At 39.4% G+C, this 19829-nt stretch overlaps 1 protein-coding gene across 1 annotated transcript in view; it reads right to left on the minus strand.

Moving 5' to 3' along the window:
* The window catches only part of LOC124551018 (serine/threonine-protein phosphatase 6 regulatory ankyrin repeat subunit C-like), a 404623-nt gene that overhangs the window by 269404 nt on the left and 115390 nt on the right, over positions 1-19829 (minus strand). The window contains exon 5 of the mRNA XM_047125868.1: positions 6077-6130. Coding sequence (XP_046981824.1) covers positions 6077-6130 — 54 coding nt within the window. The remainder of the gene's footprint in view (positions 1-6076; positions 6131-19829) is intronic.

A 19829-nucleotide genomic window follows, 5' to 3' on the forward strand; every position in this document is an offset into this window, starting at 1 on the left:
TCCAAAAGGAACATTTACTGAATTTTCTGTCGGTGCTTCACAGAAAACTAGGAAGTGTTTTTCCTTTTTAATATTAAATTCTCAAAGTTTGTGATTCAGCAGTAATTCTAAATTTTAAATTAGTGTGTCTGTGATGTACACTCTAGTTGTTCCTGGCTTGAAGACTAGTGAGTCAATGCTGATCTTGTTTGAAACAAAATAGCCACAAATGAAGAAGAAGATGATGGTGATAGTTCAGGAGAGGCAGAGTGTACCAAAAACAGCATTCACTAATTTCAAAAATATACAATTCCTAAAACGAAGTACTTCTTCATTCTGATTGGTGTATCTTCAATACAAGTCAGCTAGTCAACTTACACTTAATAAAATTATCACCACACCATTTATTAAATTGTGTTCTATGGAACCCTGGGGCACTGTGGAAAGCGCTGAAGGGTTCCACAAAACTTACAAGCCCTTCTTTCTTAATATAATTAAGTAACTTAAAACAAAAAAATGCACATGTCTATGAAATTAAAAAATAGAATAACAATCAACTCTCACTTTCACTTACTAATTTGGACACACTGTATGAATGCAACACCAAATGTAAATAAGGCTGTATTTATCATTGACAATATTGTAACTTTGCAGAGGAGAAATTCAACAATGAGGGAATGACTACATAAGGCTTGATTGTAGCATGTCCTTCAAATAATCACAGTTGTCTGTCTCACAGTGCACCCATATCCAACAATATAACTCTGTTTTCTATCATCAGAAATTTGAGCCACATTATGCTTTGTAACATTAAAAGTCGACATAGTCATAAGAATGCTTTTGACAGATCACAAAACCATGAATTTCATAAAATCTAGGCCACTAAATAATAATTTACTCAAAATAATAAGTAAGGAAGTGGGAAGTGTACATACATCTCTTCTTTTACATACTGACTTCTGATTGTTATCTTGAGGAAAGATATTACACCACATCCCTGAGCAGAGGGACAAGCTGTGTGATTTCTTTCTAAAAGACAGTTTCAAACTGAATAGTCAGTTATGTAATAGAAGCAGACTGCTTCAAATTACCTAAGAGACATTTTGGTACATGCTCCAATGAGTGACTGCTTCCCAACAATAAAAGGCTTTTTAGGAGAGATTGCGGTCGAAGTAGGAGAGATTTCTGTCGATAGTATGAAGTAGGATAGATGTCACACACACACACACACACACACACACACACACACAGAGAGAGAGAGAGAGAGAGAGAGAGAGAGAGAGAGAGAGAGAGAGAGCAATTATTACCTTTGGGCACATGGACCCAACTGCCAGCATCTATGCTTGGGGAGGCAGTGGTCATGTATATTTGTGTGTGTGTGTGTGTGTGTGTGTGTGTGTGTGTGTGTGTGTGTGTGTGTCTGTGTCTAATTCTGGCAAATGTCTTAGTCTGATAGCTTAATAATATCCTACAATCTACTTTTAAACGTGCCAGTCTGCTATTCAAAGCCTGTTTTATGTGGTGAGTAGCAAAATTGTTCTAATTCATATTGTTGTTGCTCCATCATGGAATTTCCATTATTAGGGAAATCTGTAGAAATTATTCAGCTCCAAAAAAATCTCAATGAAGCTTTTAATTACTATTTTTCAACTGAAAAGCAGATTAAATATCAAAATAAATTGTTGATTTAAAACTCCATTTATTATCAATGCACAACCTTCGGCCACTTCAACATTACTGAACTGGCACCTACTCTACCATTGGATGAAAAACTTAAGTACCATGAGTGGAATTCTGGTGCAGTTTAACAAAAGTTAGGCTTAGCATATTTTCGTGTGTCCAACCCAGGATAAACTACCATTTTTTTAAATGTCCAACCCAAGACATTTTTTTTAAAATTACTCAAAAGTCTTGCTAGTTTACTGAAACATTAAACTTTATTTATTGACTTGTTTTTTCATTAGATATGACTCTTTTCAGAAATGGTTCATGAACAATGTAGGCTGAACAACCACTTTCTAAAATAAATCTATCTACACTTTAAACTTTTCTCAACACATTTTCATCCCCCTTCCTCTTCACACCACAAAAATTACTTAGACTGTTATTAGCAGTATAACAAACCAACTTTCCTTCAAGTTTGTATTTTTTTATGTGGTCGAAAAGCTACTGAATCAAAATTTGAACTGTTTCACTTGGCACTTCATCAAACTTTAGAAGTTTAACTTGAATTCCCTCCTCCATACTGAAAATCTTAGAACACTCACAACAAGTCTGACTTCACTTCTTTTCAGATACCCACTGTAACTGTGAGATAATTAATTTTTTTCCAAAGAACATCACACATTGTCAAATATAAATGGTGAAATAATGTTAACAATAACAGTCTTGGTTTTGGTTCTAGCAGATGAAAAATTTGGGTCATATAACTTTTCCACAAGTTTAGATGTGCAGTCTGATGTTTCAAAACCAAGTGAATGTCTAATAGTGTGGATATGAAAATGCAGCTTCTTTAGCAACACACTCCAGATGATAATTCCCATCTATGACTTTAAAAATATATCTTATGTTTGGTGAAGTAGTAGCAATAATAGCACTCCTATGTTTGTTTTCATCTTCTCTTTAATATCAGCCTTCCCACAGAAAATTCTCCAGTACACAGTGTCCAATAAACATTTTCATTGTTACTGTCATTGCATAGACTAATAAAAATGTATTCCTATTGCAGGTTAACATAAAACCACGCTCTTTTGCCCACTGCTAAACAATGAACCAAAAAACGAATAGAGAGAAATTGATCAAAGATGTGTAGATGAGTTACTTTACACATGAAAACACCATGTACACATTGCCACCGTTGTGTGCCAAATGACTAATAGTAAGTGAAAATTTGTAGCGGAACTGGTAGCCGTGCCTTACCGTCGATGTAAGTACTTGGTCCAAGGTCAGCTGACAGAGACACAGCCATAAGAGAACATTACAGAATGCTATGCTGAATGCATTGGCCTAAAATTTTAAGATACTCCTAACCAGTCATAAAATTCTCAAACCCTGGACATTTCTGCCACCCTGGACATTACCCTGAACAGCACTAAAACACCAGGACTGTCCAGGCTAATTCTGAATGTATGGTAAGCCTACAAAAGGTTGTGATGGTATTTCTGCTATTTGAAGCTGTATATTTGTGTGAAATACAGTTCTGAGCTTACATGTCAACAAAAAATAATTACAATATACAGGGTGTACATAAAGTCTGGGAACACTTTCAATTATTTATTGCAGAAGAACTAAACATTGTACAGATGCCATACATATTGTATTTTGAAGAGAAACTCTGAAAGTTTTTTTTATGAACATTTGATATGCGAACCATGAGCAACCTGGCAGACGTCAATATGGTAATCGAATTCTTGGCATACGTTGTGACGAAGCAAGCTGGGATAATTTTGATTCCCCTCTTGTTTTGTCATTTGCCTCCTTAAAATTAATTTTTTTTCATTTGGACTTAATTATCATTAACATACATGAGTATAAACTGTATTTTCATAAAAGAGAAAGATTGGCTCTTAATTATAAAGAATATAACACCAAACCCAATTTTGTCCTTAGTTTTATGTATGTAATTGACTTTCTAATTTATTTTGACTGTCACTGGTTAATATCTTTCATTATAGGGCAAAATAGGTAATTGTTTCGTAAGTTAAATTCTATTGCTGACATATGAACAAATGTAAATTCTGTAATAATTGTAAACATCTGGAAGGCGAAATGCTAGTGATCTTAAAGTATTTGTTTGGTTCTATTCGAAACCATGTTAGCAAAGCCAGCCCATAATTAATTCCAAAATAACTAACAGTTTTGTCAAAGGTATTGTTTGCATAATGATATTTGTTAATTTCATGATTTAAACAAATAATTCGGCCAAACTTTTGTAGTAGAAAAAACTGTTAAAAAGACTCAATATTTTATGTATTCAGTTAATTTAATAAGTTAACTTTTAATTGTAATTTCTGTAAATTAAATTTTGAACAGTGAGTAGTTTCAGCATCTATTAATGTGAGGATATATTTTTGGTCACGAGACAGTCAGTCCATGACTGGATTTCAGACGAGAACAACAACAATGCATCGACTTAACAGTGAAATAAGTGTTACACCAACAGGCCATGTGTTAAAGTAATGGCAGTGACTGTTCAATTTATCTGAAGGACTGTGAACTATGTGGTTATGTTATTACTGCTCGTAGATGTTCAACAGTAAACTATTGTACAGTATGTGGAAGTTCACCTGCAAACTATTAATGAGGCTTATGGAATGATAAGCAATAGTGCACTGGTCATACATATATAACTGTGTGTTATTGGGGGGTTGTGCAAAGTGAAAGTAAACTATGGTGAAACACAAATGCGTACCTGTCGGCTATATTATTTACAGTAGTCAGTGTCCAAATTACGAACTCCATGTTTCAGCCAATGTAGCAATGCAGTATGTTGACATGGAGGACAACGAACGAAGAAATAAATCAGACAGAATTGCTACACCGTCCCAGCATGGCATTGTTGACTGTGGCAGTCACTTCCCATATTCTCTCCCAGAGTTCTGCTACAACACGCAGTAAAGGCGATACATACACCAGATCTTTAATGTGTCCCCACAGAAAAAAGTCACACGGAGTGAGATCTGGTGATCGGGGATGCCATTTCATGAAACAGCTGTCACCTTCTGTAGCACGGTCACTCCATCGATGCAGCAGCTCCGTGTTCAGGTACCCACAAACTTCACAATGAAAATGGGATGGAGCCCCATCCTTCTGAAAGATGAACATACAGTCCAATAGCATTTGAGGCATCAGCCTTTGCAAGTCCAAGTAGGAATATCCAGTGACAGTGCTCTCAGCGAAAAAGAATGGCCCACTCAGTTTTTGACACGACAAGGCACAAAAAAACATTTATCTTTGGGGAATCAAGCTCAATTTCAATGTATTCGTGTGGATGCTTTGTACCCAAGATTCGACAATTATGCCTGTTCATTTTCCCATTAGTGTGGAAAGTGGCTTCATCCCTAAAAATTAAGTGATCAACAATGCCATCCCCATCCTCATTCAATTGTTGCAACTGCAAACAAAAGTCGAAACACTTGTCTTTTTCTTCATCATTGAGCTTCTGTACTGGTTCCAATTTGAATGGTTTCATAGACAGTTTCTATCACAGGACTTCCCACACTGTCATTGGAGCCATTTTGTGTTCACAGGATGCACACTGCACCAATTTCTTTGGACTCCATATGAATGTCTCTCGTACACGCTCCACATTCACTTCAATTACACTGGGATGTCCGCTTCTCTTTGCCAGGCACAAGCAACCTATTGTAACGAATTTGTTGTGCCAGTGGTAAATGGCCTTCCTTGTTGGTGGCTTCTTATCGTACTTGGTTCCAAACATCCATTATCAGCTGTAGCACCCTTGTTTTTTGTCAAACTCCAACACACAGAAGGCTCGCTCTGCACCTGAACTCGCCATGTTTGTGACTAGTGCTGACTATCGGCAAATTACCAAACTACGCTGTCGCGGTATACATGAAAAAAACTTACAGGGTTTCTCTTCAAAATGACATATGTATAATATCTGTACAATGTTTGGTTCTTGTGCAACAAATAACTGAAAGTGTTCCCGGACTTTATGTACACCCTGTATTTGATGCTGAACAACTGAGAATTCAACTTTCATGCATGAAGCTTAATAATAAGTATATTTGTGAAAATAAGATTCAGTACCATTCATCTCATCATAACTTAAATTTAAAAGTCTTATTTGATTAAGTCATTTTCAATTAAAGTTATTTTAAGAAAGTTTGGATTAATTCTGAAATTACTTTCTGAAGCAAACAATCGTTATTTGAAACAATTGTCTTTTTTGTGGCAAATAATTTGTTTACAGGATGTTGCATTAAAATGTATTATGGGAACAAATTAGGAGTTAAAAAATAAAAGTAGGCATTAAAGGGGTTCCACTTGTCAAAAAGAGTAAGAAAGAGTAGCATAAGGTCTACAGTTCCCCTAATAATGTAATTAAAATTAACATAACTGTTTTCACTCTTACCTGGTTGACATAATCTTCACAAGTGAACCAGCTGCTATGTATGACAGGATCTCTCTGAAAGAAAATAATTGTAACTTATCAAAAAATATATTCTGTAGTCATTTTAGTAAAAACAGTATTTCTTAATAACAAGTAAGCAATAAGAATAACTTGAAATATAGACAACTGCAATTCAATCCTTGCAGGGTCCTCTTCTGAATTCTTACTCTCACTTCCCAGTACATTTATACTTTAGTGGCATTTACACCCAGTATCAAATGCAACCTTTGTCTGATGATAATTATTTACTAAAATCAACACTGAAAAATCAGGAACAGAATAACAACAATAAGAAAAGATAATTTAAATGGACAGATAAAAAATCTACTCACCAAGTGGTGGTAGGATTTAACTTTTACAAGCTTTCAGAGCCAGTGGCTGCTTCTTCTGGCAGAAGAGTTGAGGGGAAGGAGCAGGGGTGAAGGAAAAGGAGTGGAGAGGTTTAGGAAAAGGGTACAGTTTAGAAAATTCACCCAGAACCCCAGGGTCATGGGAGACTTATCATCCAGTAAGTCTCTCCTCACCTGGGGTTCTAGGTGATTCTTTTAAACTTACCGTCCGATAAGTCTCCCCTGACCTGGGGTTCTTCCTGTAGTGGGTGTGATATGCTTTTTTCCAAGACATGTTCACAGTTTTTTGTGTGAGGGATCTACAATAGATTATAGTAGGAAGAGGGCTAACAACAAATTCAGAATAGAATCTGACAGAGATTCCATCAGGCCCTGGAGCTTTCTAAAATTTTAATGATTTCCACTGTTTCTCAACACCACTGACATTAATACTGCTGGGTTTTCCTTTGTAAAGGAACATTTGAAAATGGAGTTAAGCATTTGAACTTTTGCTTTTCTCCCCTGAATTTCAGTCCCTCTCTCATTTGCTAGGGACTGGACACTAACTTTGGTGCCACTAACAGCATGTACATATGACCAGAATTTCCTTGGGTTTTGTGAAATATCATTTCACAATATTCTGCAACAGTAGTTATCAAAGGCATCATGCATTGATCTCTTGACAGCCAAATGCATTTCATTCAGCATCTCTCTATCTATAGCTCTATGCTTTGTTTTACACGTACTATGTAGTAATCTCTGTTTCCTTAGAAGTTTCTCTACAGTGAATGTATAACATGGAGGTTCCCTCCTATTACAAACTGTTCTACTGGGTACATGTCTGCCCAGTGCATTATCAACTATTCTTCTAAACTCGAACCATAGTTGCTCTACATACTCCTGCCCTGTGCTGAAAGTTTCAAGTTCCTCATTAAAATATGACACTACTAATTTTTGAACTAGTTTACTAAATGTATATATCTTTCTGCTTGTTTTAGTTTTCATTTGTACTTTGTTAATCATTGTTGCCACAGCCACATTATGGTCACTGATACCAATTTCGATGTGGACATCCTGAAAGAGGTCAGGTCTATTTGTTGCCAACAGATCAAAGATATTGTCATCATGAGTGGGATTTATAACTATCTGTTCTAGGTAGTTTCCAGACAAGACATTTACTAATGTTTCACAGGCTGTCTTACCATGCCCACCACTAACAAAACTATAACTTTCCCAATTAATGTTTGGATGATGAAAGCCTCCACTGATCATTACAATATGATTGGGGAACTTACATACAAGTGAAGTGAGGTTTTCTCTGAAGTTTGGTTACACCAGGATATGAGTCTGGTGGGCAATATAAGGATTCAGTTATCATTTAATGCCCACCCCTGATACTGAGTCTTGTCAAAACTATCTCATCTGCAGCTTCAACTGTTATCTCAATTGATTTGAGTTTCTTTTCTACTGTGACAAATACACCACCTCCGTTTCCCATTTACCTATCCTTACAATATACACTCAGATTTTTGCCAAAAATCTCACTGATATCAATTTCAGATTTCAACCAGCTTTTTGTAATAGTATTATGTGAGCTTCACCGCTTTTCATGACACTTCCAGCTCTGCATCTTAGACAAGCAGCAATTTTTGCTGATGTGTGTAGTAGGGATTCAAATGAGGTGATGGGTGAGAGGTGGAGGAGGGTGGTTGGAGCTGTAGCAATTTAAGGGTAGGGGAAGATGCAGGGTGCAGCACTGGGAGGCTGTGCTGGAGGAAATGGAGTGGGTGGAGAAAAGACAAAGGAAGAGGAGAAAAGTAAAGATGGGGAAAGTATTATACAGTTACAGTGGTAGGTTAGAAGGCATATGTAGGGATGGAATGGCAGCAAGGAAATGGATAGAAAGGTGGAAACAAGGACTAGTGAAGGCCGAGGCCAGGGGGATTATGAGAATAAAGGATATTGAAGAAAAACCATTTTTACATTTTTAAATGTTTAAAAGCAAAGCTGTTATTTACTGGCTGACTAGTTTCAGACATTGCCCATTTTCCAAGCCACATATCTTGTATTTCGGCTATGTTTGGTGTGGACATTTCTACTTGTGTCACTACACTTAAATGTATCTCAGATCTTCATTATCCAGCATGATGTGATGTGCATGGCTTGTGAAAATGGACAAAGCCTGAAACTAGTCAGCCAGTTAATAAATAGCAGCTTTTCTGTTAGACATTTGAAAATTTCTTTTCTCCAATATTTGAGAGCTGCAAGATGCAACATATTGAAAATTTTTAACAAAGGATATGTTGCTGGCAGAGTTCCACCTACGTAATTCAGTATAGCTGGTGTTAATGGGAAGATTCCTTACATCCCAGGTTGTGAATTGGTTGTTGAAGTCATGCCTGTCATGTTTGGTGGAATACTCAGCAACTGGGAGGTCCAGCTGCCTCTTGGCCATCATTTGGTAGTGGCCCCTCAGGTGGAGAAACACCTTATTAGTAGTCATGCCCACATACAGTGTATCCCAATGACTGCATCTAAGTTGCTAGACAACATGACTGCTTTCACAGATGGCCCTGCCTTTGGTGGGGTAGGAGACACCTGTTACATGACTGGATTTGGTGGTAGTGGGAGAATGTATGAGACAAATCTTGCATTTATGTCTATTGCAGCGATATGATCCATGGGGCAAGGGATAGGGAGCAGAGATGGAACACAAACAGACAAAGATATTGTGTAGGTTGGGTGAAATTGGAATAAAATGGAGAGGGTAGTGAGGAGTAAATTTCTCGTTTCAGGATGTGATGAGATATAATACTTAAAACCCTGGCAGATGGTACTGATCAAGAGGGAGGTGTTCCTTTGTGGCCATACAGTGGTTATGTGGGGGGATGGTAGGTGACTGAGGAAACATGACACAGGAGATCTGTTGCTGGAGGGGAGGGAGGATTATTTCAATCTGTGAAGACCATAGAGAGACACTTGGTGTATCTGGAGAGGGAGAGCTTGTCACTGCAAGTGTGATGACCACAGGGAGCTAGGCTGTATAGAAGGAACTTCTTGGAGTGGAATGGGTGGCTTCTCTTGAAGTGTAGGTATTGTGAGTAGGTAGATTTGATGTAGACAGGGATACTAATGTAGCCATCCTTGAAATATAGGTTGACAGTGAGGAAGGTTGTTGATTGACTATGGATGACCACATGAAGCAAATGGGGGAGAGGGGGTTGGGTTTCTGGAGGAGTGTGGATAAGATGTCCTTATCCTCCGTCCAGATCATGAAATTATCATCTGTGAATCTGGACCATGTGACGGGGTGTCACATTTTTTCAACACACCTCATCTGTACTTTTTTTATAAAATTCTTCTGTCTGTATGACAAGTTTACAAGCATTTTTATCCTCCACTATGGATCCTTGCTCCATCTATCTACAATGATATAGAAAAGTTTTCCTATCCCTAGCTGGAACCCAGTGCCACATAGGGTTCCAGCATTGTTGCCTAGCTCATGGGACTGCCCCATCATGCACCCCCCCCCCCCCCCCCAAAACCAACAGTAGAAGTCCCTTGATACCCCTTCCTGACCATCACTGGTTGCAACCTGTCCTTCCACAATGTAGTATAGCCTTCACCAGCCTAGGCCTGCAGAACCACATAAATCAGGTCCAAACCTCCTTGCACTATCTGTGCTCTATCTGTAAAATCCTTCTGCTCAATAATCCAAAATTTCTGCATCCCAACTCCATACTGAAATCCTTGCCCTCCAGCAAATACAGTGGCATGCACAATCCCACCCCAAAAAGCAATCCAATCTATGATCCTGCCTTGGACTACCTCTATCAATCATGAATATATGAGCTTTCTTTAAATATCCCCTGCATCCCCTCATAGCCACCAAACCCTCCCATGCAGGCCTACTACATTTTTCACACCCTTGGAAACTCTCTCCTGTGTCACTACAGACTGAGTGCCAAACAGAAACACAGTGGAGTTATGAACTGTCCTCTAACAGCCTCAATTCCACAGATATATGAGTCCATTTCAAAGGGCTTACCATTTGCTATATTCTCAAATTCCATTATGTTGGATTTGTTTAAGATCTTCTCTCCTTCTAGCAGACCCTACAGAGGAAACACTTTTTGCCACCTATCAACCCATTCAACTGTGCCTAGCTGACTTTATCAAAACCAATGCTGAACATTACCTTCCTCAGTTTATTCCTCCATTTAACCATGATCCATCCCAAATGCCCTCAAAATATCCTCTATTTGATATTCAGAATCTCTTAATCTCAAACTTAACTCACCATCATTTCCCAAACACCTCAATGTTGGAACCAAGCTCACATCCACAGAAAGAACCACAATCTACAACCAGAAACCTGATCTAGACCTTAAAATCCTATCTGCCAACAAATGTTCCAACACTATGGTTATTAACTGCAGGATTACCTGGAGGAGGGACTCCACCAGCTGTCAGACATGTCCATTTACAAGCCCTGTCACAGGAGGCCCATTTTAAAAATCTAGCAAGATCTCCAGTCCTTCCACAAATCAACAGGTTTGTCACAGAACTTCTCCCATGAGTCAGTTTCCTTCCTCAACCCCCATTACTCCCTTCTCCCTTCTGCTTGCTTCCACAAGTACATAAACCCAACAGTCCAGGACAACCCATTGTGACTGATTGCTGCACCCCACAAAGAGGCTCTTTGTCCTTGTGGACCAACACCTGCAGCCTCTTACCCATAATGTACCCTCCAATATAAAAGACACTAACTGTTTCATCTACCAATTATTCAGAGATCATGTTCCTTTACAACCTGACACCCTGCTTGTCACTGTCGATGTCAGCTTCTTCTACACTAGCATCCTCAATGCCCATGGCCTTACTGGGGGGCACACACATGGCACCATCAAATATCAGCTCATTCATGGACTATCTAGAGCAATTTTTCCCAATCTGCCAGACTCCCAAATCCCTCTCATGGTTCAGATTCATTGAGGACATTGTCATGGACTGGACCAATGGTGAGGGTATCCTATCCACTTTCCCCCGTAACCTGAGCATCTTCTTCCCCATTTTCTTCACCGGATCCAACTCGGCCCAGTATGGCACCTTCCTCACTGCTGATCTGCATCTTGAGAGTGGCTGCATCAGTACCTCTCTTTGCATCAAACCTACCAACTACTGGCAATACCTCCACTTCTACAGCAGCCACCCATTCCACACCAACAAGTAGCTACCCTACAGCCTGTTCACCCATGGTTGTCACATCTACAGTGATGAGTAGTCTCTCTCCAAATACATCAAGGCTCTCATTAGCCTCCCCCCCAGAAACAGATTGTCTGTGTCATGTTTCCCCAGTCATCTATCACCACCCACACGTTCACTGCACAGCCACAAAGAAACACCCCTTGACACCCCTTGTGGCTCAGTACCACCTAGCACTGATGCAACTACATCACTTTCTATGCTAGAGTTTTGAATACCTTTGGTTGTGCTATGAAATGACGAATTGAGAAATATCCTCACCACCATCCGTAGCACAGTAGTATTCTGTCATCCAACCTAAACTCTGTCCAAACAGGTCTTGGCAGACCTAATGGCACTGACAGCCACCTTGTCATCCTCAGCCTACAGGCATCACTGGATCCAGATACGGAAGTGTGTGAGGTCAGCACACCACTCTTGCAGCTGATGTCAGTTTTCGTGACCACAGCCGCTACTTCTCAATCAAGAAACTCCTTCATTTGGCTCACAAGGGATGAGTGGACCTCACTTGCCAACAGTGCTCAGCAGACCACAAATTCACCCATCCAAGTAAAGTGCTTAACTTTGGTGGCAGGAACCGGTGAACTACTGTGACAAGGCCATTGGCTTCTGTCACCCACCCAACCTACACATCTCTTTTTCCATCAAAGTTAGAGTCACCTTATAATTCTCACCCCACAACCAAGAAGAAGAGTTACATTGGTAAGGGAAATTATTTGAGAATGTAGATATGTGGACTCAATTGTCCAGTGCCAGAATAACAAGCACACAATTAATAATTCACAACTCTGTAAATATAACTATTATGGCCCAGTAAATTTTATTCACACTTGGGCATTAGATTTTTCATGAACTAATAGCTGCAGGCTCAGAAAAAAAATTGTTACCATTAGTAGCTATATGGATGAGATTCATAAAATGGTTGATAATTGTCCATCAGCAAGTGATTAGTCTGGAAAGTATTACAAGTACTTACAGAAACTGGTAGCTTTGCTTGGTCAACTGTGAAAATGGTAATTATTACTTTTAAAATAACACACATAAACATTTCCAATTAATGTAATTATTATTAACTAAGCATTAACAATGCTTACATAAGCAATGCACAAGGCAGAAGAGAGTAAAACCAGCTGCAACAGAAGAAGAAAAGAATGTTTCACATCAAGCGATGAACAACTTACAAATATTCAGAGATAACATTTTGTTTATTTTTATCACAGTTACTGATGTATAAAAGGTCATTTACTTACAGATTCCTAATACCATTCATAATAAAAAAAAAAACACTCATGTTCAGAAAAAAACAGTACATTTTGAATGATGAGAGACAGGATGTTCATATTCACAAGATGTGTACATTAGTATGTTGTGCAGAAATGATTAGAATTTCAGCCATCTTGGTTCAGTATATGTCCTGTTGCCTAATAGGCACATGAACCACCATGGGCCCTGATGATTTGTTCCATGCATGATGGCACTGGCTAGTATAAGGTGTGAATGGTTTTCTGTAGTGTAGCCATCCATGCTGCATTTACCTAGTTCCAAAGTTCATGTGTGATGGTTGGCATTGAGTCACAGCACTGCACCTGTCATTTCACCATATCTCACATATTTTTGATTGGTGACAAGTCTGTGATCTGGTGGGCCAGAGAAAAAGGCTGACATCCTGTGAAACCAAGAACGTGCGTGTTCATATAGCTACATGTGGTGGTGCATTGTCTTCCTGAGAAATGGTGTCTGGGGTGTTGCGCATAAAGATAGTGGCTGCAGGCCACAGGATGCCATTCATGTAGGTCACACTGTCCACAGTTCCCTGGACATGCACCAACTGTGATTTGAGGTTGTATCCAATAGCACCCCACATTGTAAGGACTTCAGTTGGTGCTGTATGCCTTGTGGAAATGCAGTCACTGTGATAACATCCCCCTAGCTGCAGTGAAACAAAATGCAGCCATCATTTTCAAAGAAATAGAACCTGAATTCATACAAAAACACTATCTGTTGCCATTCTTGTCCACAGGGACATCATTCCATACACCAATGCCATCTAGCATGTTTCTGCACATTTATCAAAGGTAGGCAGGGAAGTGGATAGTGTACACGTAACACATGCCATAATAAACAGTGATGGACTGTCACCCCTGATGGCATACAACGTGGTACACCGTTGTGCCAAAGTTAAGGAGGATGCAGATCTGTCATAAAATGCCATTTGGATGAGGTGTCGGTCTTCTCTGGGGGTGGTCTGGGTAGTGCGACGTACCCATCTCATCGTGTTGTACAGCCTTCCTTGAACCACTCTGCACGCATCCATTGTACTGCCAAAAGACTTCATCCCACATGATCAGCATTTCCCCAGATGGATGCATCACATTCTCTCATGCCAATAATTCACCCTCTTTCAAACTCACTAATATGATAGTACAGTTCACACATGCATCTGCGAAGCGTCCTGCATGTCTGCTCATGTCACATTGATCCTGTACCTTTAGTTTATTGTGACAACAAGAGCTGTAGGCACATTTTACAGTAGGTGGTGTTGCAGCACAATATTGATGTTGACCTTGAATCAATGGGTCGACACAGTTCAAATGCCAATCATTTCTGCAAAACGTACTAATGTACGTGTTCTGTTAATATGAACATCCTATCTCTAGTCATTCAAGGTGTATATAGGTTGATGCATTATTTCAACCTGTGAAAGCAGTCATGCGATTTACCAACTTAGCTGTGACTAATGTGTTGCCTTCTATATGAGCATAACCACTAACAAGCTGTCTGTCTGCACGAAGGGACACTGTCAAAATGTGGCCAGGAGACAACTGGACCTCCCACTTGTCAAATATGCTGCCCAACACAATGTGCTGGAGCAGTTTGTCAAGGTTGCTTCACACCCTGTGCCATCCGGATTCTTCCCCCTAAAACCAGCTTTTCTGAACTGCACATGTGGGAACACTTCCTACAACAAACCCTTTGTTCCTGCAGTTCCCTCAGCCTCAATCATTACTAGTTCTTGTCCTCCACCTGGACATCCCCTTCCATGCTCTCACTCCATCCCTACACATGCCTTCTAACAAGCTAGAACATCTGCATAGTCCTTTCCCCTTCTCTACTTGTCTCCCACATCCTGCACATGCATCTTCCCCTCACTCCCAACCTACTATCCTTCCCTCTTCCCAATCCACACCACTTCCACACCCTCACCAACCGCTGCAGCAGACATCACTACTTCCTTCAGAGATGGTTGCTGTCACTCTTAATGCCTGGAGAAGAGAGTGGTGGTGGTGGTGGTGGTGGTGGTGGTGGTGTGTGTGTGTGTGTGTGTGTGTGTGTGTGTGTGTGTGTGTGTGAGAGAGAGAGAGAGAGAGAGAGAGAGAGAGAGAGAGGGGGGGGGGGGGGGGGGGGAGAGAGAGAGAGAGAGAGAGAGAGAGAGAGAGAGAGAGAGAGAGAGAGAGAGAGTTATGGATGTATGAATGTCTGTGTGTTTTATTTCATCATTTGCTGTTTTATTTCATCAATTCCTGTGTGGTGGTCGGGATAGATGTTTGTCAGTCAACAGACAAGGTCAGCCTATAGGCTTTTGTGCTGTACATGTCCCTTCATGTTTCCACTTCACTATCACATCGGAAAGAGTGAATGTTTGGGAGTGTGGAAATCTCAACCACAGATACAAGTGACACCCAATCACCTGGCCATGTTCAAAATCCTTGAGTTCCGCGGAGTGCCCCACTGTGCTCTCTCACAGTGTCTAATGACTACTGAAGTCCCTGATATGGAGTACGTGGCAGTAGGTGGCAGCGCAATGCACCTAATATGAAAAACAAATGTTTTTGGGGATGTCCAGGTACTTTTGATCACATAGTGTATAAGTTGTTGCTTATGTCACTAAATCAGTGAGATTTGGCTGTTTTTACATTTATTTCGTGACCATTCATGTTTCTTGATCATTTACTAACGCTTGGAATGAAAAAATATAATAACTATCTTGTTAACTAAGTCTCACTGCTACAGGTGCTGGAGTTGCTCCATCTCTAAAGGTAACAACTTTTACAGCAGTGAGTGTCACTACTGTATGTGTTAAACTGTGGTATTGTGTTGTCATGAGTGTGTCTCTCAGGAAATAATCTTTGTAGATCTTTTGTACTCTGTTTCAAATAAATAATCATAGCAGGTTATGGGCTCAAGCCTCATGTGAACAGCTGCAAAGTATTTACCTTTGCTCATGAATAAATTTTTGTAAAATAACATTTAATTGTCCATTGCTTTTGAGTTTGATGAAAATGCCAACCAGTGTTGGTGACTACAAAGTACAGGTGGATAAACTCAAACACTTGAAGACTGGGCAAAATGGAAATGGCATGTGTGGATGCTGTTACAAGTGTGTGCACTTCAAGACATTCTTAATGGTATGTACAAGTGTTCTGAATTGGTGGAAGGTGCAATCACAGAAGTAACAGTGGCACATCAGCAATGGTTTGAAAAGCAAGTCCAAAGTGGCAATTTTATCAGAAAGTGCACTAGGAAAATCTGTTGCTGAGCTCATGTTGGCGTGCACCCACAAAAGAGAAATTTTAGGTAAGTTACATGCACAATTTGAATGCAGCAATGCACAATGATCAAACATGATGAATAAATTCAAAATGATGACAGAGGGGCATCAGCACACACATTCTGATCTTGCAGAAGCTTTTCATGGATTTGAACAATGAATTGTAGAAGCATGAGAAAAATGTTTTGTCCAAAAGAATTCTAAATTTTTGAATTTTATCCACACTAAAATTAATTTGAAATGGTTGAATTTTACACAGACTAGATGAAGAATATGACAAGTTTAAAGACCAATGGGTCATTATTCAAACCAAAAATCAAAGTGTGAACCATTTGATTGAAAAATTGGGCACAACAGGATTATGTAACCAAAATACATTTGAATGAACTATGATTGTTGCACGCAGTGCCTCTAAGAAGAAAATTTAGCTAATTCATAGCAGAAAGTTGGTGACCTGTCACACAATCCTCTTACCAGTGTGACTCAATTTTTCTTGATATTCTCTATCTTAGAGCAGCTGGCCTCATGTTTGTGTGTCCTCTCCTTTTTATGGTCTATCCATCATCTCAGTGGTCTCCCCTGCAACCTTTTCCCTTCGACATTGCCTTGCATTATCATCTTCTCCATGTTATCCTCCATTGTTGAACTATATGACCAAAGAACTGCAGTAATCACTGGAAGCCAGTACTGGACAACCTTGTCTCCTCCATGAGTTCTTGAAACATTGATTTTTTGGTCCATTTGATCATCCAGCAACATCCTATGTGTCCACATCTTGCAAATCTTGAAAATTCAAAACGAAAATTTCCTAGTCATAAATGTGGGCATGTAGGCCATTGGGCAACAGAGTGTCCAATGAAAAGACTGTTAATACCATTCACATCAATTAGTCTGAAAAGAATGTTGCATTTTTGTCATATGTTTTTAATAACTCAGCCAATAACTGTGTAGAAGTCAGCATTTGGCACTGTGGCAGTGGTGTCACATATCATATCACTGAGAATAAACAATATTTTGTATGATGTACAAAATTCATTGTTCCTGATAAGGTTTAATTTGGGAAAATCTGTGAAAGCATGTTGACTCATGGACAGGGAACTGTGAAATTCAAATGCCAGAAAAAATATCAAATTGAAAGATGTGCTTTATGTTGCTGAAGCAAGTGCTCACTTGTTCTCCAAAAAAGTGGCTGCACAAGAAAATATTTCCATGCGACTTGATAACAAAACTGTCAAAAATGAAGACAAAGTGACTGGGGAAATAATGATAACTAGTAAAGTCAGCAGTGATCTTTGTCTTCTAGACATATGTGTCGTTAAACAAGCACGACCAGTTCAAGTGAATTTGGTGACATTGTCAGTCATGATACAAGTTTACCATGAGAGAATTAGTTCTCAACAACATGAAAAGCATTTTAAGCAGATAAATATCATGTGAATAGGTGCAAAGAAGAATTATGCAATGTATATGCACTGGGAAAAATTCATTGGTTACCTTTCAGTTATTGAATGACTCAACTAATGGTTACTGGTATACAAATCCATGCCTACATAAGTGGATCTATGTCTACAGAGTCTCTCATTAAAGCTCGCTACTGTGTATGATTTAAAGATGATTTCAGCAAGTTTTGAAACATTTTCTTTCTGAAGCAGAAGAGTGAAGACAAGACCATTCTGCAACAGTTCTTAAATGAGGCTATGACAGTAATGGTATCAAACAATTTATGTGTGAAAGAGGAAAGAAGATGGATAACAAGAAAGTATTGGAATAGTTGGCAAACAGAGGCATAGAGCACTGCATTACTTCATCCTACACACCACAGCAAAAATGTATTGCAGAAGGAGAAAAATGCACTGTTGTGCAGTGTGCTCATTATAGTTTGAACCCTAGAAAATTGCCAAGAGAACTGTGGGTAGAAGCATGCAATACTCTTATATACCTATTGAATCACATTGGGAAATCCTCTATTGAAAACCGTGATCAACCTGAGTCACCAAAGAATCTTTGGAACAGCATGTTATGAGCATGTGAACAAGAATTTGTGTTCAATGTTTGATGACAAGACTGTGCATTGACTACTGGTTGGGTATGGAGTCTTGATTCTGTATCAGAGGAAAGTTGTATTAAATCACAATGTAAAATTAAGGCTGAAGTTGAATGCAATCTGCACACCAGCATTACTGAATTTGAATCTGCTCATGGTGAAACTGTTTGACAGAGTAAATCTAATCAGACTTCTGAAGGGAAAAGGGAGAAGAAAATGTCAGCCATGACAAGGGTACAAAAGGATAAGTGAAGAGGAAGAAGATACTTATATGACACCAAATTCTGGAGGTAGTCAAGATTTAAGTAAGGAATGAAAAAGGAAACCCAAAAAGAAGAAACCAGAATGGTTGACTGGTGGAAATTGTATGTACATGGCTGGAACTCATCAGGGACAAGGATCCAACTCGGATACAGATATTTTGTGGTCTAGCAATGAAAATCAGTGGCTGGAGGACATTCATAAGAAGTGAAGCCCCTGAAAGAGAATAACACTTGGGTATTAGTTGAGCATCCAAGTGGTGCACAGAGTTTGCAGAATTGATGAATCTTACACAAGGAAACTGCATCAAATGGGAAAGTTCACTTCAAGGGTAGACTTACGGCCAAAGGACTCATACAGAAGCAGGGAACTGAATCTGAAGAAATATTCGCTGTGTTGCAATTTATAATAGTATTTGAACCCTGTTGGCAGTGGCTGCACCAGAGGACATTATGTTCAAGCAGTTTGATATCAAAAGAACTTTTCTAAATGATACACTTGAAGAAGATGTAATCATGGAACAACCTGAAGATATTGAAGAAGATACTGGATGTGTATGTTTACTGAATTTTGTCTGTATAGTCTCAAACAGCACCACATTTTTGGGACAAATATTTCATAGATTTAATGATGAAAGCTTGGACCTGCCAGGTTAGCTGAGGGCATTAATGTGCTGCTTCCTAGACTCGGGTAGGCGCGGCGGTCCTGGATCAAATCCGCCCGGTGGTTTAATGACGAGAGCTGGTGTGCCGGCCAGCCTGATGTGGTTATTAGGTGGTTTTCAGTCCCACTAGGTGAATACTGGGCTGGTCCCCATGTCCCACTTCAGTTACACAACTTGCAGACATTTTAAAAATGTTCACATTATTTCAACAGCTGGGGTACACTAATTCCATCCCGGGGCGGAGGTTATGAGGTGGTGACAGGAAGGGCATCTGGACACCCTCTGACACTAACATTGCCAAATCCATAGCAACAAAGCTGACCCCTTGAAGAATACGATGGATTATGGAATTACTTACAAGAAAAAAGAAGGTTTAAAGGTTTGTTCATGCCAATTATGCTTTTGATAAGGACAGAAGACATTTAACGACAGACGTCATTGCAACTCTTAGCCATAAAGCTGTATCAGGCGACTGTGACAACATGCTCTATGGAAGCAGAAATAGTATCAGCAAGTCAAAGAGCAAAAGAGTTCGTCTGGCCAAAAATGTTGTTGTATCAACTGATTGGAATTTAGAAACAAGTCAGTCTTCATATGCTCTA

The sequence above is a fragment of the Schistocerca americana genome, chromosome 1 (genome assembly GCF_021461395.2).
Source record: "Schistocerca americana isolate TAMUIC-IGC-003095 chromosome 1, iqSchAmer2.1, whole genome shotgun sequence".
NCBI classification, from domain to species: domain Eukaryota; kingdom Metazoa; phylum Arthropoda; class Insecta; order Orthoptera; family Acrididae; genus Schistocerca; species Schistocerca americana.